Source organism: Camelus ferus, chromosome 23, assembly GCF_009834535.1.
Source record: "Camelus ferus isolate YT-003-E chromosome 23, BCGSAC_Cfer_1.0, whole genome shotgun sequence".
Lineage (NCBI taxonomy): Eukaryota > Metazoa > Chordata > Mammalia > Artiodactyla > Camelidae > Camelus > Camelus ferus.
Genome location: NC_045718.1, coordinates 20,378,669 through 20,404,973, shown reverse-complemented (window position 1 = coordinate 20,404,973; position 26,305 = coordinate 20,378,669). Strand labels below are relative to the sequence as shown.

The 26,305-nt window shown below is 40.2% G+C and overlaps 1 protein-coding gene across 1 annotated transcript in view; it reads left to right on the top strand.

The window, feature by feature from the left end:
- KCNH1 (potassium voltage-gated channel subfamily H member 1) overlaps positions 1-26,305 on the top strand; it is a 337,422-nt gene that overhangs the window by 45,459 nt on the left and 265,658 nt on the right. Inside the window, 1 exon segment of the mRNA XM_032466400.1 lies at positions 1,385-1,503. Coding sequence (XP_032322291.1) covers positions 1,385-1,503 — 119 coding nt within the window.

The window sequence follows — 26,305 nt, the reverse complement described above, 5'->3', positions numbered from 1 at the left end:
AGGAGAAAAAAAAACGGGCCAGTCTTCTGCTTGACTCCATTGTCCTTTGGATTCTTGGTCTGTCTTGAAAAGGTGCTCCCGGGGAAAATTTGGTAAATGAGATTTCTATTGCAAGGCAGCTGAATACGTCTAAACTCAAAAGGAAAGAAATAAAATTGCTTAGTCCTGCTTTGAGCTATCATGTAAAAATGGTTGCTTGCTCTGGTTTTTTGCTGTCCACCCCACATCCAGGTCTTTGGAAACTCTCAACCCCAAACTCGGCTTTGAGCATCCCTGCTGACTTTCAGGGGTCTCGGGAGACAGTTGCCATGGTCACGTAACTTTGATGCAGATAGGTTATTGGATATTTGAATAGACAATAGTCTTTGAAGATCTTTAAAAGATCACTCCTACATTTTAAATTCTCAGTAAAGATCACTCCTACATCATAGATTTTGCAGTATAGAGTGGGCTAGGTTAGAAAAAGACCAGTGTTTTACTTTCCCTGGAGGAACTAGTCCAGAGGGCCAAGGAGGCCTCAAGACAGCTTTGGCTTTAGCCCACTACTCAGAGCCCATTCAACTTTGCCACTTTGTTTTACTGGGAAAAGGCACCCAGCATTTAGGCATTTTAATTTCCACTTTGCAGATGAGATCAATGAGGCCAGACAATGTAAACAACTTGTTGGTGATCACAAGCACACTGGAGGCAGAGAGGAGACTTGTATCCAGATTTCTTAGTTCAGTACTAGGCTTCTTGAGTTTCTCGTTTTCAGGGAGCCTACCTGCCACCAACCATTCTTCCCCAATCCCAGAGCAGACTAAAATCTGCCAGTATTTTTCCCCCACCTACTCAGGGATTAAATTCATTTCTTATTCATCAGCTTTGGAGAATGCCTGGAATGGCCATTTGACAAGCTTGTCTAGTCATTTAAAACCCAGAACCAGCTTGGTCTCTCCTAGATCAGAGGATGTGTGGTTTGAGAACGGCCTGAGCCACAGAGTCAGAGAGACATCTTGATTGCCTGGTATTATCTGGCAGAAAAGCCTTGGGTCAGAGTGGAGAGATCTGGGTTCTAGACTCACTAGCTGTCTATGCACCTCTGTGCCTCAGTTTCCCTATTTGTAAAACAGTGCTAAAACCTTCCTCGCCTACTTCCCAAAGGTATGATTAGCATAAAGTGAAAGTGTGAGAGAAAAGTACATGGCCGCACAGATCTGAGCGTGTCTTGTTGCTCTTTTGAGCAGCGAGTCTTGATTGCAAAGATGCTGAGTGACTCATGGATGCACAGGAGGATAATGTAGGGGGAGGGGGTCTGCTTCTGATAGGGTAACTTGTGATGTGAATGTCCATGAGCCTTCAGGACCTGGCTGAACCTGTCTCTTCTGTCTTCTACGTACTCCAGGCTGGGGGAAGTTTGCTCGGCTGACCAGAGCACTGACAAGCAGCAGGGGCGTCCTGCAACAGCTGGCTCCCAGCGTACAAAAAGGCGAGAACGTCCACAAGCACTCCCGCCTGGCCGAGGTAAGGACGAGGGTGTAGCTCAACTTAAACCTCACTTCCTTGGGGTCCGTGGGCTGAGAACATGGCACAAAGCAGGTGTGCTGGCTTGGAGGGGACCTTCAGGAACCCAGATTCTTGTCTTGGCTGGGCTTCCCACCATGATGTGGGACTTCGGGTAAGTGACCTAGCCCCTGCCAGCTTTGTACTGCCCCATATGTAAAAGGGACTACAAACAGCTCTATTCCAAATTGGTTGAGATTTCAGGTGTCAGTTGACATTTTGAAGGAGTAGGGAGGGAGTTACATACATGAAGGTGATTTTACTTATAAACCATAAACAATTTTTGTTATTTGAGCAATACATACTATTATAGGACAAGAAGACACAGGAAACAAAAAGAAGAAAATAAAAATCACCTGGAATCCCATGAACCAGATAGCATTGGTATAATTTTTGTGTGCCTTCCCTAACTCTTTTTTTTAATCAAGTATAGTTGGTTTACAGTGTTGTGTTAGTTTCTGGTGTACAGTGTAGTGGTTCATAGATACACCTTAACTTTTCTTTGTATGTAAGAGATATTCTATTTCCTAATGCCTAAGAAATACATTTTTTCACATGTTCATGAAATTGAGATGTATCTAAGAATCAATGTGTACATTTAAGGTGGTTTTTATTGCCTTTTCTTTATTTTATATAATTATGAACATCTCTCAAGGTTAATAAATATACTTAAATTCTTGTTGTTTCAATAACTTTTGTAGTAAGGAAAACTCGTAGCAGTGATATTCTCCCCTTTGCTGGGACAGGTGAGAGGCTGGGAGATCTCGACAAGGTGTTTGACCAAGCTTACTACACCCAAATTACTATTATTCATCTGTGGTGGTTCTGCATCTAAATGATTATTATCTCCCGTTGGTAGTGCCTGGTCTTAATTTTTTCAACTAGACCAGGGTAGGACCAATTAAGAGCATTGCATCTTCTATTCAGCAAACTTCCATCTTATTCCAAGATGACAATGTTAGCTGTGTCTCTCTGCCTAGTGGTGGCCAGTCAATTCTTGATCCATGTTCAGATGACAGGTAGCTTTCTGACCTGCCTCCTGGCTCCCATACCCATAAGAGAGGAACTCCCTGCATGGTGCAGCTCACAGTGGAAGTTCTGCATATGTGCTCCCAATGTCGAATGAGTTGACTGCAGAAGATTTCCTTGTAGCAGCCAAAAGCCTCTGCCAGCAGTGGGACTGGGAGCATTCATTTGGGTCATGTTAGAGAAGGAGAGACACTGGGATGATGGCAGCATTGTTTTTGTCATGATGTGGGCTCATCCTATGATTAGAAAGAATAATAAAGGAGATCTTTCAGCTCCCAGTGTGCACTTTCCCTGTCCCTGCTACTTCTTTTGATTCATAAAGTTACCTCCCCACCTAGTGCTCTCCTCTTTGCTCACTTTTATCCAGCCACATTCCTTGCTGTTCCTCCTATACGCCAGGCTTGCACTTCTCACAGATGTCTATGTGGCAACTCCTCCTCCAACTGCAAGTCTTTGCTCAAATGTCATTTTCTCTGTGTGGTTACTTGTATCAGTCAGGGTTTTACCAGAGAAACAGAACCAGTTGGATATTTGTAGATTAAGAGATTTATTGCAGGGAATCAGCTTATGTGATTGTTGGGGGCTGGCTGGGCAAGTCCAGAATAGGTAGGGCAGCTCCCTAGGAACTCTTGGGAGGAGCTGATACTGAAGTGCACAGATGGAATTTCTTCTTCTTCAGGGGAACCTCAGTTCTGCTCTTAAGGCCTTTCAACTGATTAGATGAGGACCACTTGGATTATAGAGTATAACCTCCTTTCTTGGAAGTCAGCTGATGGTAGCTGTTAATCACATCTACAAAATACTTTCACAGGAACATGAAGATTAGTGTTTGATTGAATAACTGGGTACCATGGCCTAGCCAAGTTGACACATGAAACTAACCATCATGGTTTATCCCTTGTCAACTTGGCATCCGTATACATTTCCTCAAACCATACTTAAATTTCCAAATAAAGACAATAACAAAGTCATACTTCCTCCTAACACAAGCCAGTTATCCTACATATAACCAAAACGTGCCACCTATCTCCCCAGAAGAGGATACAAAGTCCTTGGGTGGTGTTTAACCCTTTTCCTTGATACTCTATAACTTAATGTGATATAAACTTAAACTTAACTCTTCTCAGTACACCTTATGTTAGATGATAAGGGGGTGAGAGAGGGAAGAAAATAAAAGAATGTGCCATAGATAGATAGATAGATAGATAGATAGATAGATAGATAGTACCGTATATATGGTAAATGTATATACACACACAAACGTTCATAACAAAGTAAGAAATACTCATAACTCTTAATCCTCTTCTTAACCTGCTCTCTGTTACTCTCCACTGAACACCTTCTAATGTACCATACAGTTTACTTATATGTTATGTTTGTTGTTCACTGATATATCCCAAACATTTAAAATGGTGTCCGGCACATAGTAGATACTCATCAGTAGTAAGTGGTTTTTTTAAAAAATTGATCAAATGGATGAAAGAAAGGAAATGATGTTAATGTTTTTGTCTACCTATCTGGCATGAGTAGTTGCTCATTGATTATCAGTACGAGGCAAACATCTGGGTCCACTCCCAGGGGCTAGTAAATTTTAATTAACCTGGCTAGAGGCTTATGGATTTTAATTGATCATTTCAGGGAACCAACTTTTGGTTTTGTGGGTTTTCTCTAATGGTTTCCTGTTTTCAGTTTATTGATTTCTGCTCTAATTTTAATTTTTCTCTTCTGTTTAGTTTGGATTGAATTTACTCTTCTTTTTCTAGCTTCCTAAGGTAGAGGCTTAGTTTATTGATTTTTGATCTTTCTTCTTTACTAATTTATGCATTCAATCCTATAGATCTCCCTTTAAGCACTGCTTTCACTGCATCCCACAAATTGTGATAGGTTGTGTTTTCGTTTTTATTTTGTTCGAAATATTCAGAAATTTCTTTTGAGTCTTCTTCTTTGATCCCATGTGTTATTTAGAAGTGTGTTGTTTAATCTCCAAGTATTTGGATATTTTACAACTATCTTTCTGTTACTGATTTCTGGTTTAATTCCATTGTGATCTGAGAGCAGACATTATATGACTTCTATTCTTTTAAATTTGTTAAGATGTGTTTTATGGCCCGGAGTGTGATCTGTCTTGGTAAATGTTGCACATGAGCTTGAGAAGAATGCATATTCTGCTGTTGCTGCATGAAGTAGTCTATAGTTGTCCATTATATCCATTTGATCGTTGGTGTTGTTGAGTTCACCCAGGTCCTTACTGTTTTCTACCTGCTGGATCTGTCCATTTCTGATAGAGATGTGCTGAAGTCTCCAATTACAATAGTGGATTCATCTATTTCTCCTTGCAGTTCTATCAGTTTTTGCCTCACATATTTTGATGTTCTGTTGTTTGGTGCATACATATTAAGGATTGTTATGTCTTCTTGAAAAATTGACCCCATTATCATTATGTAGTGCCATTCTTTATCCCTGATAACTCTTCTTGCTCTGAAATCTGATCTGTTAGGAGTGGATATAGCAAATCCTACTTTCTTTCGATTAGTGTTGGTATGGTAAATCTTTCTACATCCCTTTATTTTGATCTATATGTGTCTTTATATTTAAAGTGGGTTTCTTGTCGACAACATATAATTCGGTCTTGTTTCTTGATCCACTTCGACAATTGCTGTCTTAACTGGCCTATTTAGACCATGGCATTTAAAGTGATTGTTGGTACAGTTGGATTAATATCTACCGTATTTATTGCTGGGTTTTATTTGTTGCCCTTGTTCTGTGTTCCTATTTTGTCTTCCACTCTTTTTCTGCCTTTTGTAGTTATAACTGGGCACTTTATATGATTCTGTTTTTTCCTCCTTCCTTAGCATATCAATTAAACTTCCTTTTTACTTTTATTTTAGTGGTAGCTCTAGAGTTTGCAATATACATTTACAAGTAATCCAAGTGCACTTCCAAATACAGTCATCCCTCAGTACCCATGGAGGATTTTTTCCAGGACCCCCACAGATACTGAAATTTATGGATGTTCATCTTTTATATAAAATGGCATGGTGTTTGCATTTAACCTAGGTACATTCTCTCCTATACTATAAATCATCTGTAGATTACTTATAATACCTAGTACAATGTAAATGCTATGTAGATAGTTGTAAACATCATGTAAATACTATGTAAATGGTTTCCTTTGCAGCAAACTCATTTTGGCACTTTGAGAATTTTTTTTCTCCTGAATATTTTGATCTGCAGTTTTTTGAATCCACAGAGGCAAAGCCCACGGATTTGGAGGGCCGACTGTCATACTGTACTGCTTTGTGGGTAGTGCAAGTACCTCGTAATAAACTGCTCCTCAGTCCTCTGTCTGGTCTCTGGTACCATTGCTGTTATTTGTTTCACTTACTCATAAACATACATAGGCATGTATGTGTGTACATAGTTAAATACATTGTTGTTGTTATTTTGAACAAACTGTTACATGTTAGACCAATTAGGAATAAGAAAAATAAGAGTTTTTATTTTACCTTCACTTATTCCTTCTCCTCTTTTCATTAAGTGGGTCCAAGTTTCTGACCTGTATCATGTTCCTCCTCTCTGAAGAAGGCACGTCTGCTGGCAACAAATTCCCTCAATTTTTATGTGAGAAAGTCTTTATTTTCTTCCACTTTGAAATATAATTTTGCAGGGTGCAGAATTCCATGTTGGTGTTTGTTTTCTCAGCACTTTAAATTTTTCACTCTGCTCTCTCTGCTTGTGTGGTTTCTGAGGAGAATCAGGTTATAATTCTTATCTTTTTTTTAAACATTTTTTTTTTTTTACTGAGTTATAGTCAGTTTACAATGTTGTGTCGATTTCCAGTGTAGAGCACAATTTTTCAGTTATACATGAACATGCATATATTCATTGTTGCATTCTTTTTCACTGTGAGCTACACAAGATCTTGTATATATTTCCCTGTGCTATACAGTATAATCTTGTTTATCTATTCTACATATGCCTGTCAGTATCTACAAATTTCGAACTCCCAGACTTATCTTTGCTTCTGTTAGGTTAGCCGCCCCCATTCCAAGCTTCTCTCAGGACTTTTTCTTTGATTTTTTTGCAGTTTGAATATGCTGTGCCTAAGTGGTGGTGGTGTTGCTTTTTGCCTTTCACTTATCCTACTTGGTGTTCTCTGAGCTTTCTGTATCTGTGGTTTGCTGTCTGACATGAATTTGGAGAAATTACCAATCATTACCGCTTCAAATATTTCTTCTGTTTCCTTCTTCTTCTTCTGGTGTTCCCATTCCACGTATGTTACACCTTTTGTAGTTGTCCTACAGTCCTTGGACATTCTGTTCTTTTTGTTGTTATTTTGTTTTTGGTCCTTTTTTCTCTTTGCTTTTCAGTTTTGGATATTTCTAATGACATATCCTCAAGCTTGGAAATTCTTTCCTCTGCTGTGTCCTTTCCACTAAGGAGCCCATCAAAGGCTTTCTGTGTTTGTTTCTGCTATAGTGCTTTTGATCTCTGGCTTTTCTTTTTGGTTCCTTCTTAGAATTTCCATCTCTCTGCTTCCATTATCCACCTGTTCTTGCATGCTATCCATTTTATCCATGAGAGCCCTTAGCGGTATTAATCGTAGTTGTTTAAAATTCCCTGTCTGGTAATTTCAGTATCTCTGCCATGTCTAGGTCTGGTTCTGACGCTTGTTCTGTTTCTTCGAACATTGTTTTTTGCCTTTTAGCATGCCTTGCAGCTTTTTGTTGAAAGCTGGACATGATACACTATATAAAAGGAGCTCCAGAAAAAGGCCCTTAGTGTGGTGTAAGGTGTCTGGGGAGAGGAATCATTCTGTAGTCCCATGATTTCGTCTCAGTATTTTAGTGAGACCTGTGCCTCTGGGCTGTGAATTACACAAGAGCTTCTCAGTCCCCACCCTCCCGCCCCATTTAGACCAGACAAGATGGGTAGAACAGCCTGGAGTGGCATATGTCTCAGGGTAGGAGACCAAGCCCACCTCATCTGGCTCTTCAGCACTTTAGTCCTCTTTCCTCAGTCTAGTGTGAGTACCTGTTCTTTTGGAGGGCCAGTTATTTTCAGATCTTAAAAGTATCTTATGTCAGCACATAGATCAGGCTGGAGGACCTTTGTCACAGGTTGAGTTCTCTGGGATGCGGATGTTGAGTAACAGCCGTGAAAGAAAAGGAGGAGGAAGCAGCACTGGGCAGGTGGGGGGCATCAGACACAGAGCAGATCTGGTAGAGCCTCTGCAACCCTATAGAGAGCCACCTAGAGGAGCCCCACACAGGGTAGACAGGGCTGGGCCCCCAAGCCCCTTTCTGATCAGTCACTGGTGGGTACCTCCCTGGGAATCTCAGGTTTCTGTCCCTTAGGAAGCTAACAGGAGGCTGTCAGCTAACTGCACACCCCACAACTGGGCAGAGAATCCTTTCTCGAAGCAGGATCTAAGTCCACCACTACCTTGCCACTCTAACCCTTCCTGCCTTTATGGGAAGGAAAGTCATGGTCGGTGTATGAGACAGCGTCGCTCCGGCTCAGCAGGATTCACTCTGTGGTTTTCATGTAGGAGTGACTGTGCTGGGCTTTGGTCTGGCTGGGACCTCTCTTTGCTGCTGGCTTTTCTCTTCATGGGACGGCCAGGGAAATCCATGGAGGGGCAACCATCTTTTCCCCTCACGTTTCTCACTGTTCTCTATGAGGGACTCAGGTGAAGATAAAATTGAGATATGCATTTGGGATGCCTGGGGAACAGGCACACCCATTCAGCCACGTCACGGGGAGTGAGTGGTACCCAGCTCACAGCTCGTGATAACTCACCATCTCACTGCAAGGGGATCACGTAAGTGCCTCATGTGCTCTGTTTTTCATGGCTGACAGGAGAAGTGGACTGAAACAGCATTAAAGGCTACAACCCACTGATGATTTACAGTGTGATTTCGGGCGAGTTGTTTCACCTCTAAGAGCTTCCATTTCTTCCTCTTTCTTCTCTTCAAATGGAGGAATGAGTTCAAATGAGAATAGTGTGTACTCACAGATTTGTGCAGAGTAAAGGAGGTTTTCAATGGGAGCACTTTGGTATATAGTAAATGCTCAACAGTGTTAGTTTTATATTAAATTTTGATTTTTGGTTCTTTATACTGCTTTTAAATTTTTTCTCAAGAGAAGGAAACCTTGCCATTTGCAGTAACATAGATGGACCACAAGAGCATTATGCTAAATGAAATATGTCAGACAGAGAAAGACAATTACTGTATGATCTCGTTTTTATGTGGAATCTAAAACAAAACAAAACAAGGCCCTGATCTCATAGATAACAGAAAACAGACTGGTGGTTACCAGAGGTAGGGGGTGGGGGTAAGTGAAATTGCTGAAGGGGGCAAAGGTACAAACTACCAATTATACGTAAGTTCTGCTGTTGTAAAGCATGGTGCCCATAGTTAATAATACTGTGTTGTATATTCAAAAGTTGCTAAGAGTAGTTAAAAGTTCTCATTACAAGAAAAAAAATTTGTAGCTGCATGTGGTGATGGATCTTAACTAAGTAGACTTATTGTAGTGATGATTTTGCAATTATACAAATAATGAATCATTATGTTGTGCACCTGAAACTAGAGGAATGGTATATGACAGTCATAGCTTAAAAAGAAAAGTTCTCAAATTTCAGAAACAAAACAGTTTCTTTAATGGATTTTAAAACACAGACATATATAAGATAAAAAGTAAAGTGTTCACTGTTTCTTGAAAGTAACCATTTTTAAACAGTGTATGTGTTTTATTACAAGCGTTTCTGTGTATTTATATTGATTTATTTTTTAATGAAAATGTGGTACTATGTGTATTATTTTCCAATTTGCTTTTTTTCCCCACTTACTAATGTATTTGTGGTATTTTCTTAAAAGTACATTTCCCCTTCATTCTATTTAATTGTTGATTTGCATTTATTGCATGACTATATTCAAACCTACTCAGCTATTCCCCTATATATACATATTTAGATTGTTACCAATCTTTAGTTATTACAGATAATTGTTCAGTGAACTTTCTTGTATATGTATTTTTGCTTATAATTTAGAAACCTTTAAAGCATTCAGAGTAGTAGAGAGTAATTTAACAAGCATTCATTTATCTATACTGTTTATGTAGTACATGCTGACAATTTCTCACGTCAAACCCTTTTTAAAAAATTAAAATATTGCAGGTAAAGTTGAGGTCCTCTTAGAACTTGTTCCCAGAGGTAGTCACTACCCTAAATTTGTGTGTCTCCTTGCTAATGATATTTTGATATTTTTGTTACCTATATGTTTATCCATGAAAAGATATCATATGTGTGGTTTTAAAAAATATATCTGCACAAATATATCATATTGTGGTATTTTACAACTTACGTTTTACACTCAACATTGATTTTTTAGAACTTTTCATTTTGAAAATATTATAGACTCACAGAAAGCTGCAAAACTAGTACAGCAGGTGTTCTGTATTCTTCACTCGGCTTCCCTCAATGGTAACATCTTATATAACTACAGTATAACAGCAGATCAGGAAATCAAGTGCAGAGTATTGTTCATTAAACTAAAGATCATATTCAGATTTCACCAGGCTTTACATGCACTCATTTGTGCACACGAGTGTGTGTTTGTATGTACATGTAAGTGTGTATCTGTTAATCCCAAACTCCTAATTTATCCCTCCCCTCCAATTCCCTTTTGGTTTGTTTTCTCTGTCTGTGAGTCTATTTCTGTTTTGTAAGTAAGTTCATTTATGTCATTTTTTTAGATTCCACATACAAGTGATATTATATGGTATTTATCTTTCTCTATCTGACTTACTTCACTTAGTATGATAATCTCTAGGTCCATCCATGTTGTTGCCAGTGGCATTATTTCACTCTTTTTTATGGCTGAGTAGTAGTCCACTGTGTGTATATGTATCCAGTCATCTGTCAATGGACAATTAAGTTGCTTCCATGCCTTGGCTATTGTAAATAGTGCTGCTGTGAACATTGGGATGCATGGATCTTTTTGAGTTACAGATTTCTCTGGATATATGCCCAGGAGTGGGATTGCTGGATCATATGGTAACGCTATTTTTAGTTTTGTATGGAACTTCGATACTGTTCTCCATAGTGGCTGCACCAATTTATATTCCCACCAACAGTGTAGGAGGGTTCCCTTTTCTCCACACCCTCTCCAGCATTTATCATTTGTGGACTTTTGAATGATGGCCATTTTGACTGGTGTGAGGTGATACCTCATTGTAGTTTTGATTTGCATTTCTCTGATAATTAGCAATACTGAACATTTTTTCATGTGCCTGTTGACCATCTGTATGTCTTTTTTGAAGAAATGTCTAGGTCTTCTGCCCATTTTTGATTGGATTGTTTGTTTTTTGATATTGAGTTGTAAGTGCATCGTGATCTTACTTTGCATTTTAGTAATGGCCAAAGATGTTGAACATCTTTTCGTGAGCTTGTTTTCCAACCGTATTTCCAACTGGTGAAATGCCAGTTCATGTCTCTTGCCCATTTTCTAACTGAGTTCTGTTAACATTTCTCCCTTTTTTTTTTTATAGTTTAGAAATGTCCGCTTACTTTAAATCCTCTCTCTCGGTGTTTAATTTCCTCTTGTAGTGAGCGTATCTCCAATCTGAGGATTTTAGTGGGAGTCCATTGGGTCCCCAGCTGATGAGGCATCTGGATGTGGTGGTTGAGTTTGCCTGTGCCATATTCCATCAATTTTTACCTGGTTAAGACCAACTTTCCTTTAAATATTTTAGCCCTGGAGCTCCCAACCATGTGAACATTGTGAGTTCTGGCTCCACACTTACATATGGTACATACGTGGGGTTTTGATCTCTTACAGATAATCCTTTTTCTACTGAAAAGTCCAGACAGATGGCCGATTTATTTTTTATGTCTCTGAAAGGGGTAGAGGTTTCCTGTTTCCTGTGTCTCTGTCAGGGCAGCTGTTTGTCACCCCAGCAAGACCATGTGGGTTCCCCTCCTGTCCCCCACAGTATGCACCCGGTTCTGATAATCCCTGCTTCTGAAAAGCTCCTGAGCTGTTTGGTTTCAGCTCCTACTGGCTGGTTTGGTTTTGTGTTTCTGTTTTGTTTCTGATACCTGAGATTTTGAACTTTAATATTTCTTTTTAAATGTTTGTTTTAATTTTTAGACAATATCTCAGTGTTTGGTATACATGGATGGTTTACCATATTTACTTAGTCATCTGTTGATTGTTAGCTCCCTAAATACTTGCGCTAGTAAACAGGATAGATTACTAGAAGTGGAATTAAGGAGACAGAAGGTACAGACATTTCAAACTGGGGAGAAATTGCCGAAGTGCACACAACAAGGCTGTACACATTTCCTCTGCCAATTTCTTTCTTCTCTCCTCATTATGAGTATTAATTGCTATTATTGTTTTACTCCATCCAAGTTTTAACATTTCAATTAATTTTTAAAGGAAGAGCATCTGTTTTTTTATGAACTGCGTAAGGATTTGGTCTGGTTAATACAGTGACTGGCTTCCTTACATGTATGAAAGTGCCACCTGTCAGTAGGACATGCACAAGGAGCATGAGATGGTCCCGCCCCACCCACCTCCACAGGCAGCTGGACCAAGATGCAGAGACCTGAAGCTTACTTACTGAGCACACGCACAGCCAGGCTTGCTCTCCACATTTGCAGGTGATGAGCAGGTGTCTGTCCTCTGCTGAGGGAGAGCAGAAGGTGGGTACATCCAGGCTGAACCTGTGTCAGAGTCCCTAGGTTTTTGAACCCTCAAGCCAGGATCACTGGTAGAGGCTGCCAGGAGGTACAGGAACGAAGATGTTATCTTTCTTCCTAGAAACAGGCTCTGTATGCCTTGAACTTCAGATTTCCTGCTCCACTTTTTTTTTCTTTTCTTTTCTTTTCTTGCTTGCTTGCTTGCTTGCTTGCTTGCTTGCTTTCTTTCTTTCTTTCTTTCTTTCTTTCTTTCTTTCTTTCTTTCTTTCTTTCTTTCTTTGCTTTTTAGATGTTGACTTCATTTGACTCTCCAGACCCAGGGAGAAGTGGCAACACTCCAGGGGTGCCCCACCACCCACATAGTGTTCACTTGCTTTGCACAGGAAAGTAACTTGGGTAACAGGCACTTCTGTTATAAGTACCTGGGTTTGGAGCTCCGTTTGCCTCTCAGAAAGAGTCTTTTAAATACTCAGAACTATCTCAGTATGGAGTAGGCTGTGCCAGAGTAGTAAGTTGATCATTTGCGAAGGTGGCTTGGATGACCACTTGATGGCACATTGAAGGTGAGCGTTGACGTGTGGCTGGACTAACAGCCTCCTCACTGCTGCCCAGCCCTGGAGGCCAGCCTTGCCTGGTCACTCCATGTGCACTCAGGACCATGGGGTTCCTTCTGGTCGGCGCACTCTTGTCTGAGGGCTGGGTCTTGTAGAGGGTGGTTCTTTGTTTTTTTCCCTAGGAGGGCCATTTTGTTTCTTCAAGGCAGACAGGGGAAAACTCAAATATTCATTGATGCCAGGGATCAATTCTACACTTGATTTTGGTTAGAAAAAAAGTTGCAAATGAATAGCTGAAATGAGGTTTAAGGATTTTCTGCAGGCTCCCCCACCCCAGCCTTGCAACAGGATGATGTAGTAGAAAGAGGAGATTTGGAGTCAGATTGACCCGAGTCCTGTACAAAACTCCACTACGTTCCAGCTGTGTGGCTTTACAAAAGTTACTTAGCCTCACTCATCTTCCCTTATCCTCATGAAGTGAAGATCCTACCTGTCCGGAAAGATGGCTGTGAGGACTTGCCATGCTTTAAAAGGCACATCTGATCTTGTTACTCCCTGCTTAAAATTCCTTTAACGTTGTCTTATTTCTTTGGATAAATTTAAAATGGACATCGTGGCTTATAAGACCCCACTTACCCCTCCCTCCTCACCGGGTGGCTTTCCGCTCACCCTCAGTGTCAGCCAGGTGGCACTCACACCTGTCAGACTCTCTTTTCCCTGGGCCTTGGAAATGCCTTTCCTCTGCTTGCAGGATCTTGCCGTGTCTCTTGGCTGGGCTGATCCCCACCCATCCTCCAAGTTCCAGTGTAGACAGCAGATCTCCCCTGCAAGGCCTGCCCAACTGCCCCCACCCTGCCTCAGGCCAGGAAATCCTTCCTTTCAGAGTCCCTCCTTGCCACGTGCGGTTTCCTCTCTGAGAACCCGTGCCCCTGGGAACACTGTTGTTAAAAGTTCGCCTCCTCCAATAGAGGAAAGGTCCATGAAGGCAGGCGCAGTGCGTCTCTTGTTTATTCTACCACTGGACACAATACCAGCACATAGTAAGTGATGGATAAATGGTCCTTAAGTGCATGAAGGAAGAAGGCAGCAGGCACCTAGTTCAGTGCCTGACACTTGGTAGGTCCTCAGGAAATACTGATTCCCTTTCACATTTAACCCCCTCCTCCCCTTGTGAAAATTGTCTGCCACGATCATGGATAACGGACAACTGTTTGGAGCTGATTTGATAATGATGGCAGCGTTTCCATGACTCAGTCTCATCATGAAGTCTCCATACGTAAGTTTTAAAAATGTAGCTGAAGTTTTGAAAACAAGAAGCAAAGAGAATGTGACTGAAGTACTTCTTGGCAAAAGGGGAAAAAAACAAGACTGTTGCCCAATTGCTTTCCAATATGGGCTTCTATTTGTGAAGGTGTCCTGTGGGCTGGTACTCTGCTGTGACTTCAAGTATATGGGTTAATACTTTTAATTGCTTCCCACTGCCTTTATCGCTTCCATTAAAGAACAAGTGCATCATGGAAAAAGTTCTAAAAATAGAGCCTGCCTGGTTTATGGAGAAGGGTGTTTATGACGGGAATTAGGCACTTGTTTAGTTCAGATGTCTGAAGCCCCAAATCAGGCTTTATTTTGTGGCTAGAGCTTCATTCACAGCCTCGTTAACATCCAGCTCTCCCTTTTTATTTGAATATGCTTTTTCTGGTGGGAACAGAGTCTGTCCTCACTCTGTAGTCATAAAAACCCATGCTGTTTCTAAATGGGGGAGAGCCCTCCTCTTGGAGCTGTGCTTGAGTAAGGGGAGAGAGATGTGCGTACCGGCGCCAAAGGAGGGGTTGTGGCTGTTGTGCCTGGAGTGAGGCTTCTCTTTACTCCCAGAGGGAGGGTGTTTGAGGCAGTTGTGGTAGACGAGGGTCATGGTGGTGTCTGTGGGAGGTGCTCCCTCTCTGGCCTTCAGTGATGAATGAAACCTGTTTGGTGGGCAAAGTGGTGAGTACCCCGGGGCCACCCTTGAAAGAGGAAGTTCTCTGTGTTTGGCTCTGGTTTCTTCTTCTGCCATCAACCGGGGAGATGACGGCTGATATTCCCCATGAAACTGTGGTCTTGAGGTGGCTGGCTTCTCTGACTCCTGTTGGGGGACCTCCTGGCCATGGGGGATTGGCTAGGTCTTTAGGCTCCCAGGGAGACCTTAGAGTTTGAGCGCAACCTCGTCCAATGCTGCTGCCAGTTCAAGCCCACATCCTCTCTTTCCTGGCCTTCTGCAGGACTGTGTCGCAGGTCTCCCTGTACTTCCAGGCTTGCCTCTTTTGGTCCTTCTTCAACACTGCTGCCCGGTTACCCTCACACAGAGCAATCTGATTATGTACCTCCTTTACTTAAAATTCTTACCTTTGCATAAAGGGCACATCTGAGGCTGGCCCTACCCTGCCTTATATTTAGCTTCATTTCTCAATATTGCCCTCCATAGATATCCCCCCCAGCCCCGAATATGAAATTAACCACCACCACAAAAAGCAAAAAGCCCCTGCACCTCAGCCACACCAGCTCCTCCCACACTGGGCTCTTCCACCACCTCCTTATACATCCCAGCTTGTATGCACTGCCTGCTGGAAACGCCCTGCCTGAGTTCTGTCTGTCTGTGGCCCGTCCTTTAAGGGAGATTGTCACAGTCACGTCACATCAATATTAAATGGATAAAGAAGTTGTGGTATACAGTATAATCTTGTTTATCTATGGAATTTGGCATAACATTGTGAAATAACTGTAACTCAATAAAAAATGTTTAAAAAAATTAAAAAAAAGAAGTTGTGGTATATATATGCAATGGAATATTACTCAGTCATAAAAAAAGAATCAAATAATGAAAAATTTACAAATGTCATTTGTAGCAACATGGATGGACCTAGAGATTAGGATATTAAGTGAAGTAAGTCAGACAAAGAAAGACAAATATATGATATCACTTATATATGGAATCTAAGAAAAATGATATAAATGAACTTATTTACAAACCAGAAAGAGACTCACAGACAAAGAAAACAAACTTTGGTTACAAAAGGGGAAAGGGAGGAGAAGGGATAAATTAGGATTTTGGGATTAGCAGATATAAAATATTATATATAAAATAGGTAAATAACAAGGATCAACTCTATAGCACAGGGAACTATAGTCAATATCTTGTAATAACCTATAATGGAAAAGAATCTGAAAAAGAATAAATGTATATATAAAGAATTCATTAAATAATAAAGGGAAAAACTCAAAAATACTAGTATTTGAATACTGCTTAACTGTTTACAAGAAGAATTTATAGATTTATTCTTATGCATATACATATATTTACATATGCATATATATCTATAGTCACTGTCTCTGTCTGGTATGAATGGTATTAGCTTCATTTTTCAGGTGAGGAAATGAGGGCATGGAGGCCTTGCCTTGCTTAAGGTGGATCAGCTATGAAGTCAAGACTGGGGATTCCAGGCTGAGGCTCTGCCAGGTTCAGCCTGCAAGAGCTGTGTCCTGATTGACTTACTGTGTTTGCCACCCCCCTCTCTAATGGTTTCCCCAGCCATCTCTTTGTTTTCTGACATGTCCTCCCTTCTCCCCACCTTGCACACATTTACATGTACACATATGTTTGTGATTCATGTTTTTTAATCCACTTTTTTGGTTGTCTGGTGTGTGGATAGTTTATCCTTTCCAAATCTACCTTTTTTTTAATTGAAGTATAGTTGGTTTACAATGTTGTGTCAGTTTCTGGTGTACAGCATAATGTTTCAGTCATACATCAACATACATATATTTATTTTCATATTCTTTTCATTGTAGGTTACTATAAGATTCTGAATATAGATCCCTGTGCTATACAGTATAAACTTGTTGTATATCTATTTTTTATATAGTAGCTAGTATCTGCAAATCTCAAACTCCCAATTTATCCCTTTCTACCCTCTTTACTCCCTGGTGACCATAAGTTTGTTTATGTCTGTGAATCTGTTTCTGTTTTGTATAAGTTCATTTGTGTCTCTTTTTCAGATTCCACATATAAGTGATATCATATGCTATTTTTCTTTCTCTTTCCAGATTACTTCATTTAGAATGACGATCTCCAGGTCCATCCATGTTGTTGCAAATAGCATTATTTCATTATTTTTCATGGCCGAGTAGTATTCCATTGTGTATATATACCACATCTTCTTTTTTTTTAACATTTTTTTATTGATTTATAATCATTTTACAATATTGTGTCAAATTCCAGTGTTCAGCACAATTTTTCAGTCATTCATGGACATATACACACTCATTGTCACATTTTTTTCTCTGTGAGTTATCATAACATTTTGTGTATATTTCCCTGTGCTATACAGTGTAATCTTGTTTATCTATTCTACAATTTTGAAATCCCAGTCATCCCTTCTCACTCTCCACCCCCCAGTCTATCCCCCCACTCTCTCCACTGGCAACCACAAGTCTGTATTCTCTGTCTGTGAGTCTATTTCTGTCCTGTATTTACGCTTTGTTTTTGTTTGTTTGTTTGTTTTTGTTTTTGTTTTTTAGATTCCACATATGAGCGATCTCATATGGTATTTTTCTTTCTCTTTCTGGCTTACTTCACTTAGAATGACAATCTCCAGGAGCATCCATGTTGCTGCAAATGACATTATGTTGTCGGTTTTTATGGCTGAGTAGTATTCCATTGTATAAATATACCACAGCTTCTTTATCCAGTCACCTGTTGATGGACATTTAGGCTGTTTCCATGTTTTGGCTATTGTAAATAGTGCTGCAATGAACATTGGGGTGCAGGTGTCATCCTGAAGTAGGGTTCCTTCTGGATACAAGCCCAGGAGTGGGATTCCTGGGTCATATGGTAAGTCTATTCCTAGTCTTTTGAGGAATCTCCACACTGTTTTCCACAGTGGCTGCACCAAATTGCATTCCCACCAGCAGTGTAGGAGGGTTCCCCTTTCCCCACAGCCTCTCCAGCATTTGTCATGTGTGGATTTTTGAATGACGGCCATTCTGACTGGTGTGAGGTGATACCTCATTGTAGTTTTGATTTGCATTTCTCTGATAATTAGTGATATTGAGCATTTTTTCATGTGCCTTTTGATCATTTGTATGTCTTCCTTGGAGAATTGCTTGTTTAGGTCTTCTGCCCATTTTTGGATTGGGTTGTTTATTTTTTTCTTATTGAGTCGTATGAGCTGCTTATATATTCTGGAGATCAAGCCTTTGTCGGTTTCACTTGCAAAAATTTTCTCCCATTCCGTAGGTTTTCTTCTTGTTTTACTTCTTGTTTCCTTCGCTGTGCAGAAGCTTGTAAGTTTCATTAGGTCCCATTTGTTTATTCTTGCTTTTATTTCTTCTAGGAGAAAATTTTCTAAATGTATGTCAGATAATGTTTTGCCTATGTTTTCCTCTAGGAGGTTTATTGTATCTTGTCTATGTTTAAGTCTTTAGTCCATTTTGAGTTGATTTTTGTATATGGTGTAAGGGAGTATTCTAGCTTCATTGTTTTACATGCTGCTGTCCAGTTTTCCCAACACCATTTGCTGAAGAGACTGTCTTTATTCCATTGTATATTCTTGCCTCCTTTGTCGAAGATGAGTTGACCCAAAGTTTGTGGGTTCATTTCTGGGCTCTCTATTCTGTTCCATTGGTCTATATGTCTGTTTTGGTACCAATACCATGCTGTCTTGATGACTGTAGCTCTATAGTATTGTCTGAAGTCTGGGAGAGTTATTCCTCCAGCCTATTTCTTTCTCTTCAGTAATGCTTATATATATACCACATCTTCTTTATCCATTCATCTGTCAATGGACATTTAGGTTGCTTCCATGTCTTGGCTATTGTAAATAGTGCTACTGTGAACAATGGGATGCATGTGTCTTTTTGAGTTATAGTTTTCTCTGGATATATGCCCAGGAGTTGGATTGCTGGATCATATAGTAACTCTATTTTTAGTTTGTTAAGGAACCACCATACTGTCCTCCATAGTGGCTCCACCAATTTACATTCCCACCAACAGTATAGTAGGGTTCCTTTTTCTCCACACCCTCTCCAGCATTTACTATTTGTAGATTTTTTAATGATGACCATTTTGACTGGTGTGAAGTGATACCCCATTGTAATTTTGATTTGTATTTCTCTAATAATTAGCGATGTCAAGCATCCTTTCTTGTGCCTGTTGGCCATCTGGATGTCTTCTTCGGGGAAATGTCTAGGTTTTCTGCCCATTTTTTGACTGGGTTGCTTGTTTTCTTTATATTAAGCTGTATGAGCTGTTTGTATATTTTGGAAATTAGTCCCTTGTCAGTCCCATCATTTGCAAATATTTTCCTTCATTCTGTAGGTTGTCTTTTCATTTTGTTTATGGTTGCCTTATCTGTGCAAAAGCTTTTAAGTTTAATTAGGTCCCATTTGTTTATTTTTGCTTATATTTCCATTATCGTAGGAGGTGGTTCAAAAAAATATTGCTGTGATTTATGTCAAAGAGTATTCTGCCTATGTTTTCCTCTGGGAGTTTTATAGTGTTTGGTTTTACATTTAGGTCTTTAATCCATTTTGAGTTGATTTTTGTGTATAGTGTTAGAGAATGTTCTAATTTCATTCTTTTACATGTAGCTGTCCAGTTTTCACAGCACCACTTATTGAAGAGACTGTCTTTTTTCCATTGTATATTCTTGCCTCCTTGACCATAAGTGTGTGGAGTTATTTCTGGACTTTCTATCCTGTTCCATTGATCTATGTGTCTGTTTTTGTTCCAGTACCTTACTGTTTTGATCACTGTAGCTTTATAATATAGTCTGAAATCAGGGAGGATGATTCCCCCAGCTCAATTCTTCTTTCTCAAGATTATTTTAGCTGTTTGGGGTCTTTTGTGTTTCCATACAAATTATAACATTTTTTGTTCCAGTTCTGTGAAAAACATCATCTGGTAATTTGATAGCAATTGCATTGAATCTGTACATTTCCTGGGGTAATATGGCCATTTGAATGCTATTGATTCATCCAATCCATGAACATGGTGTATCTTTCCATCTATTTGTGTCATCTTCAATTCCTTTCATCAATGTCTTATAGTTTTTGGAGTACAGGTCCTTTGCCTCCTGAGGTAGGTTTATTCCTCGGTATTTTATTCTTTTTGATGCAATGGTAAATGGGATTGTTTCCTTAATTTCTTTTTCTGTTATTTTCTTGTTAGTGTAAGGAAATGCAACATATTTCTGCACATTAATTTTGTATCCTGCAACTTTACTGAATTCGTTGATGAGCTCTAGTAGGTTTCTGGTAGCCTCTTTAGGATTTTCTATGTATAGTATCATGTCACCTGCAAACAGTGACAATTTTACTTCTTCTTTTCCAATTTGGATTCCTTTTTATTTCTTTTTCTTCTCTGATTGCTGTATCTAGGACTTCTAGAACTGTGTTGAATAAAATTGGTAAGAGTGGTCATCCTTGTCTTGTTCCTGACCTTAGAGGAAATACTTTCAGCTTTTCACCATTAAGTATAATGTTAGCTATGGGTTTGTCATATATGGCCTTTGTTATGTCGAAATACGTTCCCTATGCCCACTTTCTGGAGAGTTTTGTTTTTTTTTTAATCACAAATAGATGTTGAATTTTATCAAAAGCTTTTTCTGCATCTATTAAGATGATCTTATGGTTTTTATTCTTCAGTTTGTTAATGTGGTGTATCATATTGATTGATTTGTGGATACTGAAAAACCCTTGCATCCCCGAATCTACTTTTGAGAGCAATGCCTACATTTAAATTGGTTCAGGGCATTCCTAAGGTGCATTCATGGTTTAGATTTGTGCTGTCCATTTTGGTGACCTTATGTGGCTATGGAACAACTGGAATGGGGTTCATCTGAATTTAGAGGTGTAGTAAGTTACACTGTACTTACTGGATTTAAATCATATCTGTAATAAAAGCAATGTAGAATATCTCAATAATTTTCTATATTGTTTGTATGTTGAAGTGATAATACTTCCAATAAATTGAATTAAATTATTGGGTTGAAATATTAAACTTAATTTGGTCAGTTTTCTTTTTTTTTTTAATTTTATTTTTAGGGGGGAGGTAGTTAGGTTTACTTATTTATCTGTTTTTAGAGGAGGTACTGGGGATTGAACCCAGGACCTTGTGCACTCTACCACTTGAGCCTACCCTCCCCCCATCTTTTACGTTTTTAATGTGGTTATTAAAATTTTTTTAAGTACTTATGAGACCCACATCTGTGATTTGCATTTTATTTCCATTGGTTAATGACTATGGGCTTTCAAATCAGATTTGAGTTTGAATCTCAACTTCACTACTTAGTTCACTTTGTGGTTTTGGGCAATTTAGCCTCTCTGGAATAATTTTTCTTACCTATGAAATAGAGACCAGTATCTACCTCATATGGTTATTGTAAGGATTAAATTGTATTTTTTGCATAAAGTGCTCAGTCAGGAACTTGGCATGGCAGCATAGTGGTTAAAAACATGGACCTTGGAGTTAAACTGGACAAGATTTTCAACACCAGCTGCACTGCTTAAAACGTCTGTGGCCTTGGACAAGTTACTTTACTTCCCCAAGCTTCAATTTCTTCATTGTAAAATAGAGATGATAATAATATGTACCTCATAGTTGTGAGGATTGAGTGCAGGACTTTCTAGCTCAGGGTAGGGCATACCTTAAGCACTTAATAAATGATAGCTGATGCCATAATACTCTGGGAGAAGGGCACCTGCTGGAAACTTTTGTGATATTAAATGGTATATGTGGACTCTGGTTTTTATTTTTATTTCTTCATGACAGTATACATGATTGGAATATGGCCCTAAGGTATAACATATTCTCCTTTGTCCATATCATGGTTATTATTGTGTTTGCAGAACATTCTTGATAATACAGTTTTGTCAAGACTTCTACTTTGATTGGAGTCTTCTTTTCTCAGCTCTTATTTGGCTGTATTTGTTCAGTCAGTCATTCATTTCTTCAGGTGGTTTTGTTAAGCATTCACTCTATAGCAGGCACTGTGCTAAGGGCAGAGTATCTGATGGTGAGAAGACAGACAAACACTTTGACCTCATGGAGCCTACAGTCTAGTGGGAGAGACATCTGTGAACAAATAAATCAACAGATACATGTTTTATTGCAATTCCTGATGAGAGCTGTGAGAGGAACAAACCTTGTAATATGACAGGAAGTAATAGAGGAAGGAGGTGGTAGAGAGTCTATTTCAGAAGGTGATCAGGATGGCCTCTATGTGGAGATGAGGCTGATACCAAGACCCAGTAGTTGAGAAGAGCCCATCCGTGTGGAGTGTAGAGGAGGAGCCTTTTGAGCTGCCCCAAGGTGAGAAAAGAGCTTCGGTATTTTTTCAGAAAGCAGTGGGATGACGTGGTTGGAATGGCGATGAAGGGCTTAGGTAGGGTTGGAAAGGTAGACAGAAGCTTGTAGTTTACAGCAAGAATATTGATCTTCTTTGAAGTTCAGTGTAATGAGTTGATTTTGATCAGGGGAGTGATGTGATGGAATCTGAGTTGCTGTATCGTGTATGAATTTGAGGAGGGTCACAATGGAAGTGGGGAGAGGTTGGGAAGCTACTGCCGGGTGCAGTGAAAGGGGGTGGTGCATTGGAGAGAGTCATAGAAGTTGGAGAATGGGGAATGGATTTATGTGTTTGGTGATAGAACCAACAGAACTCCCTGATGGGTTAGTTCTGGAGATTGTCTTGAAGGGAGATCTCGGCTGCACACCTTGTAGTACCATAGCAGGACAGTGGCATTAAGAAAGCCAAGCAAGGAGAGTGTTTCAGGAAGGAAGAAATGTGAACATCTGTAAACAGCTCCTGAGAGCATGAGTTAGATCAGGATGGAAGTGTCCATTGTATTTAGCAACGTTGAGATTGTTGGTGACCTTGAAAATAGATAATCTGATTGGAGAGTGCAGGCAGTAGTTAGATTGGGGTGTGTTGAAGGTGACTGGAGGGGAGAAAATAGAGATGTTGTGTTTAGATTACTCTTTCAAAAAGCCTGGCTATAAAGAGCAACAGCAAAAGGAACTGAGCAAGAAAGTGGAGTTGATTGATGTCTAAAGATGCTGATGGAATGATACTGTGTCTAAGGAGAGGCTGATGGAAATTAAAGAGTGGGAATCATGGGGGTGTAAGGCCCTTGAGGAGGGGCATCAGGATGAAGTTCAGAAAACATGAGAGGAATTGGCCTTTAATAGGAAGAAGGCCCTTTCTCTATTGAAACAGGAAGGAGGTAGGTGGATGAAGGGTGAAGGCTGATTGGTAGATACATGACTATTGGAAGACTGGCTCTATTTTTTTTCAGTGATTTATTAGGTAAAAACGTAAGCTAAGAACAAGGTATAGCAGAGATGCACTTAAGAGCTTAAAGTGAAGTATCTCTGATCCATTTCAGCAAAAATCACCGTGCATCGTGACATTCATTTGACACAGAAGGGTTTCAGGATAAGTGCAGTTTGGTCCTGCTTCTTTCTTCATCTAGCGAGGTATGACTTGGGGAGTGGGGTAGTTACCCTTCAGGGAGACAGACTCTGGCCAGTGTGGGTGGTTCAGGACTTTAATTGGGAAGTCCTTGAAAAGACCCACAATGGAAGATGGTGCCTTCAACTGGAAGCTGGTTTCATAAGACGACAGGCGACATGTTGCCATCATTCAGAAGTCTTATGGAGAAACAGTAGTTTATGAATAATCAGGTACAATAGAAGACAAGGATTGAATTGAATTAGGAAACTGGACTTGCGCTTATGGTTCTGTTTTATCATCAGCTGTATGACTGTAAGCAAATCATTTACTTTCTGGGTTCATTTTCCCAGTCTGTAAATTAAGAAAAATACCAGCCTTCCCATCTTACGAGGTTGCGTGAGATGGGATGACGTGTGTCAGTGTTCTGTGGAAGGCACTTCAGGCTGTACAAGTAGATTAGTGAGAAGACTCAGAGGCTTGGAGCTGGCAGCCTGGCTTAGACTCCAAGCTCTCTGCTTACTCACCCCGGGTATGACTCAGGGTGAGTCACTTAGCCTCTCTGAACCTACATTTTTCCATCTGTGGAACACCCTCCCGGGGTGAATCTAAGGATTCAAAAGTACAGTAGAGGACTTCGGCAGAGAAAGTGCTAGAGAAACATGGTAAGTCAGTCTGATTTCCCTGTTCTTCATCAAGGGGAAAGCCCTCATCTGTTTTCCTTCCAGAATCAGCCTTCTCATTGAGCCTTCTTAGACTCCATCAATAATAGCCTGTAGTTTCTGGTAGCTCACAGCGAAAAAAAATGTGACAATGAATATATGTATGTTCATGTATAACTGAAAAATTGTGCTCTACACTGGAAATTGACACAACATTGTAAAATGACTATAACTCAATAAAAAATGTTTAAAAAAATAGCCTGTAGTGAGCCCTTCCTGTGGGCAGAGCCTGGATGTTATAGGCAGAGGGATGGAGAAAGTGTGAACTAACAACTCTACACTGGGAGAAGAGGTATCTGCGTTTGGGGTCTCCTTTCTGGTTGGGCATGTAGGACAGACACATTGCATTCTGGAGGGCTGTGAGCTCTCTGCCTTTGGAAGCTTCCATTGTACAAGCCTTATCAAACAGAAGAAACTAGAAGCACATACTTATGCTGGTGACCATAGAAAAAAGAGGTGAGGGAGAGGACTGACTGTGCAGTGCTCACCAGGACCACTACACTGGGTCATTCTCCTGTCTCCACCTTTGGTGAAGCTGTTTCCCTGCAAAATTCAGAAGCATCACCGAGCATCTGATGCTGAGCACCCTTGTTATGGCTGGACACAAGGTCGGTATCCCATCTCTTCTGACCCTGTACCCAGAGGCTTCTCCCTTTGGAGGACACTAGCCCCATTCCAGTTGGGAATATTCTGAATGACCCTGAGAATGCTTTTTCTCCTGATGGTGGCAGTCGTGGGGCTCATCAGAACCGGGCTTTTACCTGCTATTCTGGTCTGAATCCATGGCTGTACACACTTCTGAGGAAGGTGGAACAGTCTCATGGGAATCATTCTGATAAACATGAATAATTAGTCATTTGTCATTCATTGCACTCTGAAAAGACTCTTGGTGACTACACTATACTTAAGTGTAAATACTTAAGACTTAAAGACTATACTTAACTGGGTGCAAAATACTCTCTTGATCTGGGAAGTTTTCTTAAAAATACTGATTTTCTGTAATGAAACACTCATTCCTTGGAATTGCCCTCTTACTTCTGTTTTCCATATAATTGCTAAAGAGTTGATATCAGAGTGAAATACATAAGATCTCATGTCAGACTCTCAGTGCTTGGCCTTAGAGGAATAATTCATGGCCTTTTAACATAAAGATTTGGAAAAAGAATGTGTCACAGTTCTCCTGATCAAATGTCCTGGCTTCCAAGTCTACTTGCAGAATGCAGAAACCCCATGATTTCAGTGTGGGAGGCTGCATCCCAGAGATGGGAAGAGGAAACTGAATACAAGTCCCAACAACCCTCTGAGTCTAGCCTCGCACCTCTGTCCATACCCTTCGGACACATGTTGTTGGAACAGCAGCAGAGGGAGTGTCTGTGGTCAACCTGGCACTGCTGGGAGGGATGGAGACATTGTTGACTCAGGCCTCGGTAACACAGGGCCTGACAGTGTCCTAGAAAGCATCAGAATGGGAAATTCACTTGTACATAACTGTGGATTATAGTAAACTGTCACAGGAACAGTCATTTTTCGCTGAAAGGGCATTTCCTCCATTGAGCTCCAGGTGACTTTGGTGTGCCATTAGCTGGTGACTGCTTACTTGTGGATTCTTCTGAATTCTTGCTGAATAGTTTTATCGCCCAGACTATATTTTGTAAACATACGATGAGTTACAAAATAGCTCAGACCTCCCTTTCCCCTGCCCTTCCCTTAGCTCAGTGCCCAGGACTCCTTCCTTAAATATAATGCTTGTAATTCATCTGTGTTCAGTTCATTTTTTAAAATTAAACTTCTTACTATGAGATAATTGTAGATTCTCATGCGGTTTTAAGAACGAATACAAAGAGATCACATGTGCTTTTTACTTAGTTTCCCCTGATGGTAACTTCCTGCAAAACTACAACACAGTATCACAGCCAAGGTACTGACATGGGTGCAGTCAAGATACAGAACATTTCCCTCACCAGGAGAACATGTCTTGTTGCCTTTTTATAGCCTTCCTACCCTTATCCCCTCCTTAAGCCCTGGCAAACACTGATCTTTTCTCTATTCCTATAATTTTGTCATTTCAAGGATGTTATATAAGTGGAATCATACAGTGTGTTGTCTTTGGGGACTGGCTTTATAAACCTCTGGAGATTCACCCAGCTTTTTGGTTGTATCAGTAGTTGGTATGTTTTCATGGCTGAGTAGTTTTCTCTGGTTTGGATGTACCACAGTTTACTTAACCATTCATCTGTTGAAGGACATCCGGGTCAATCC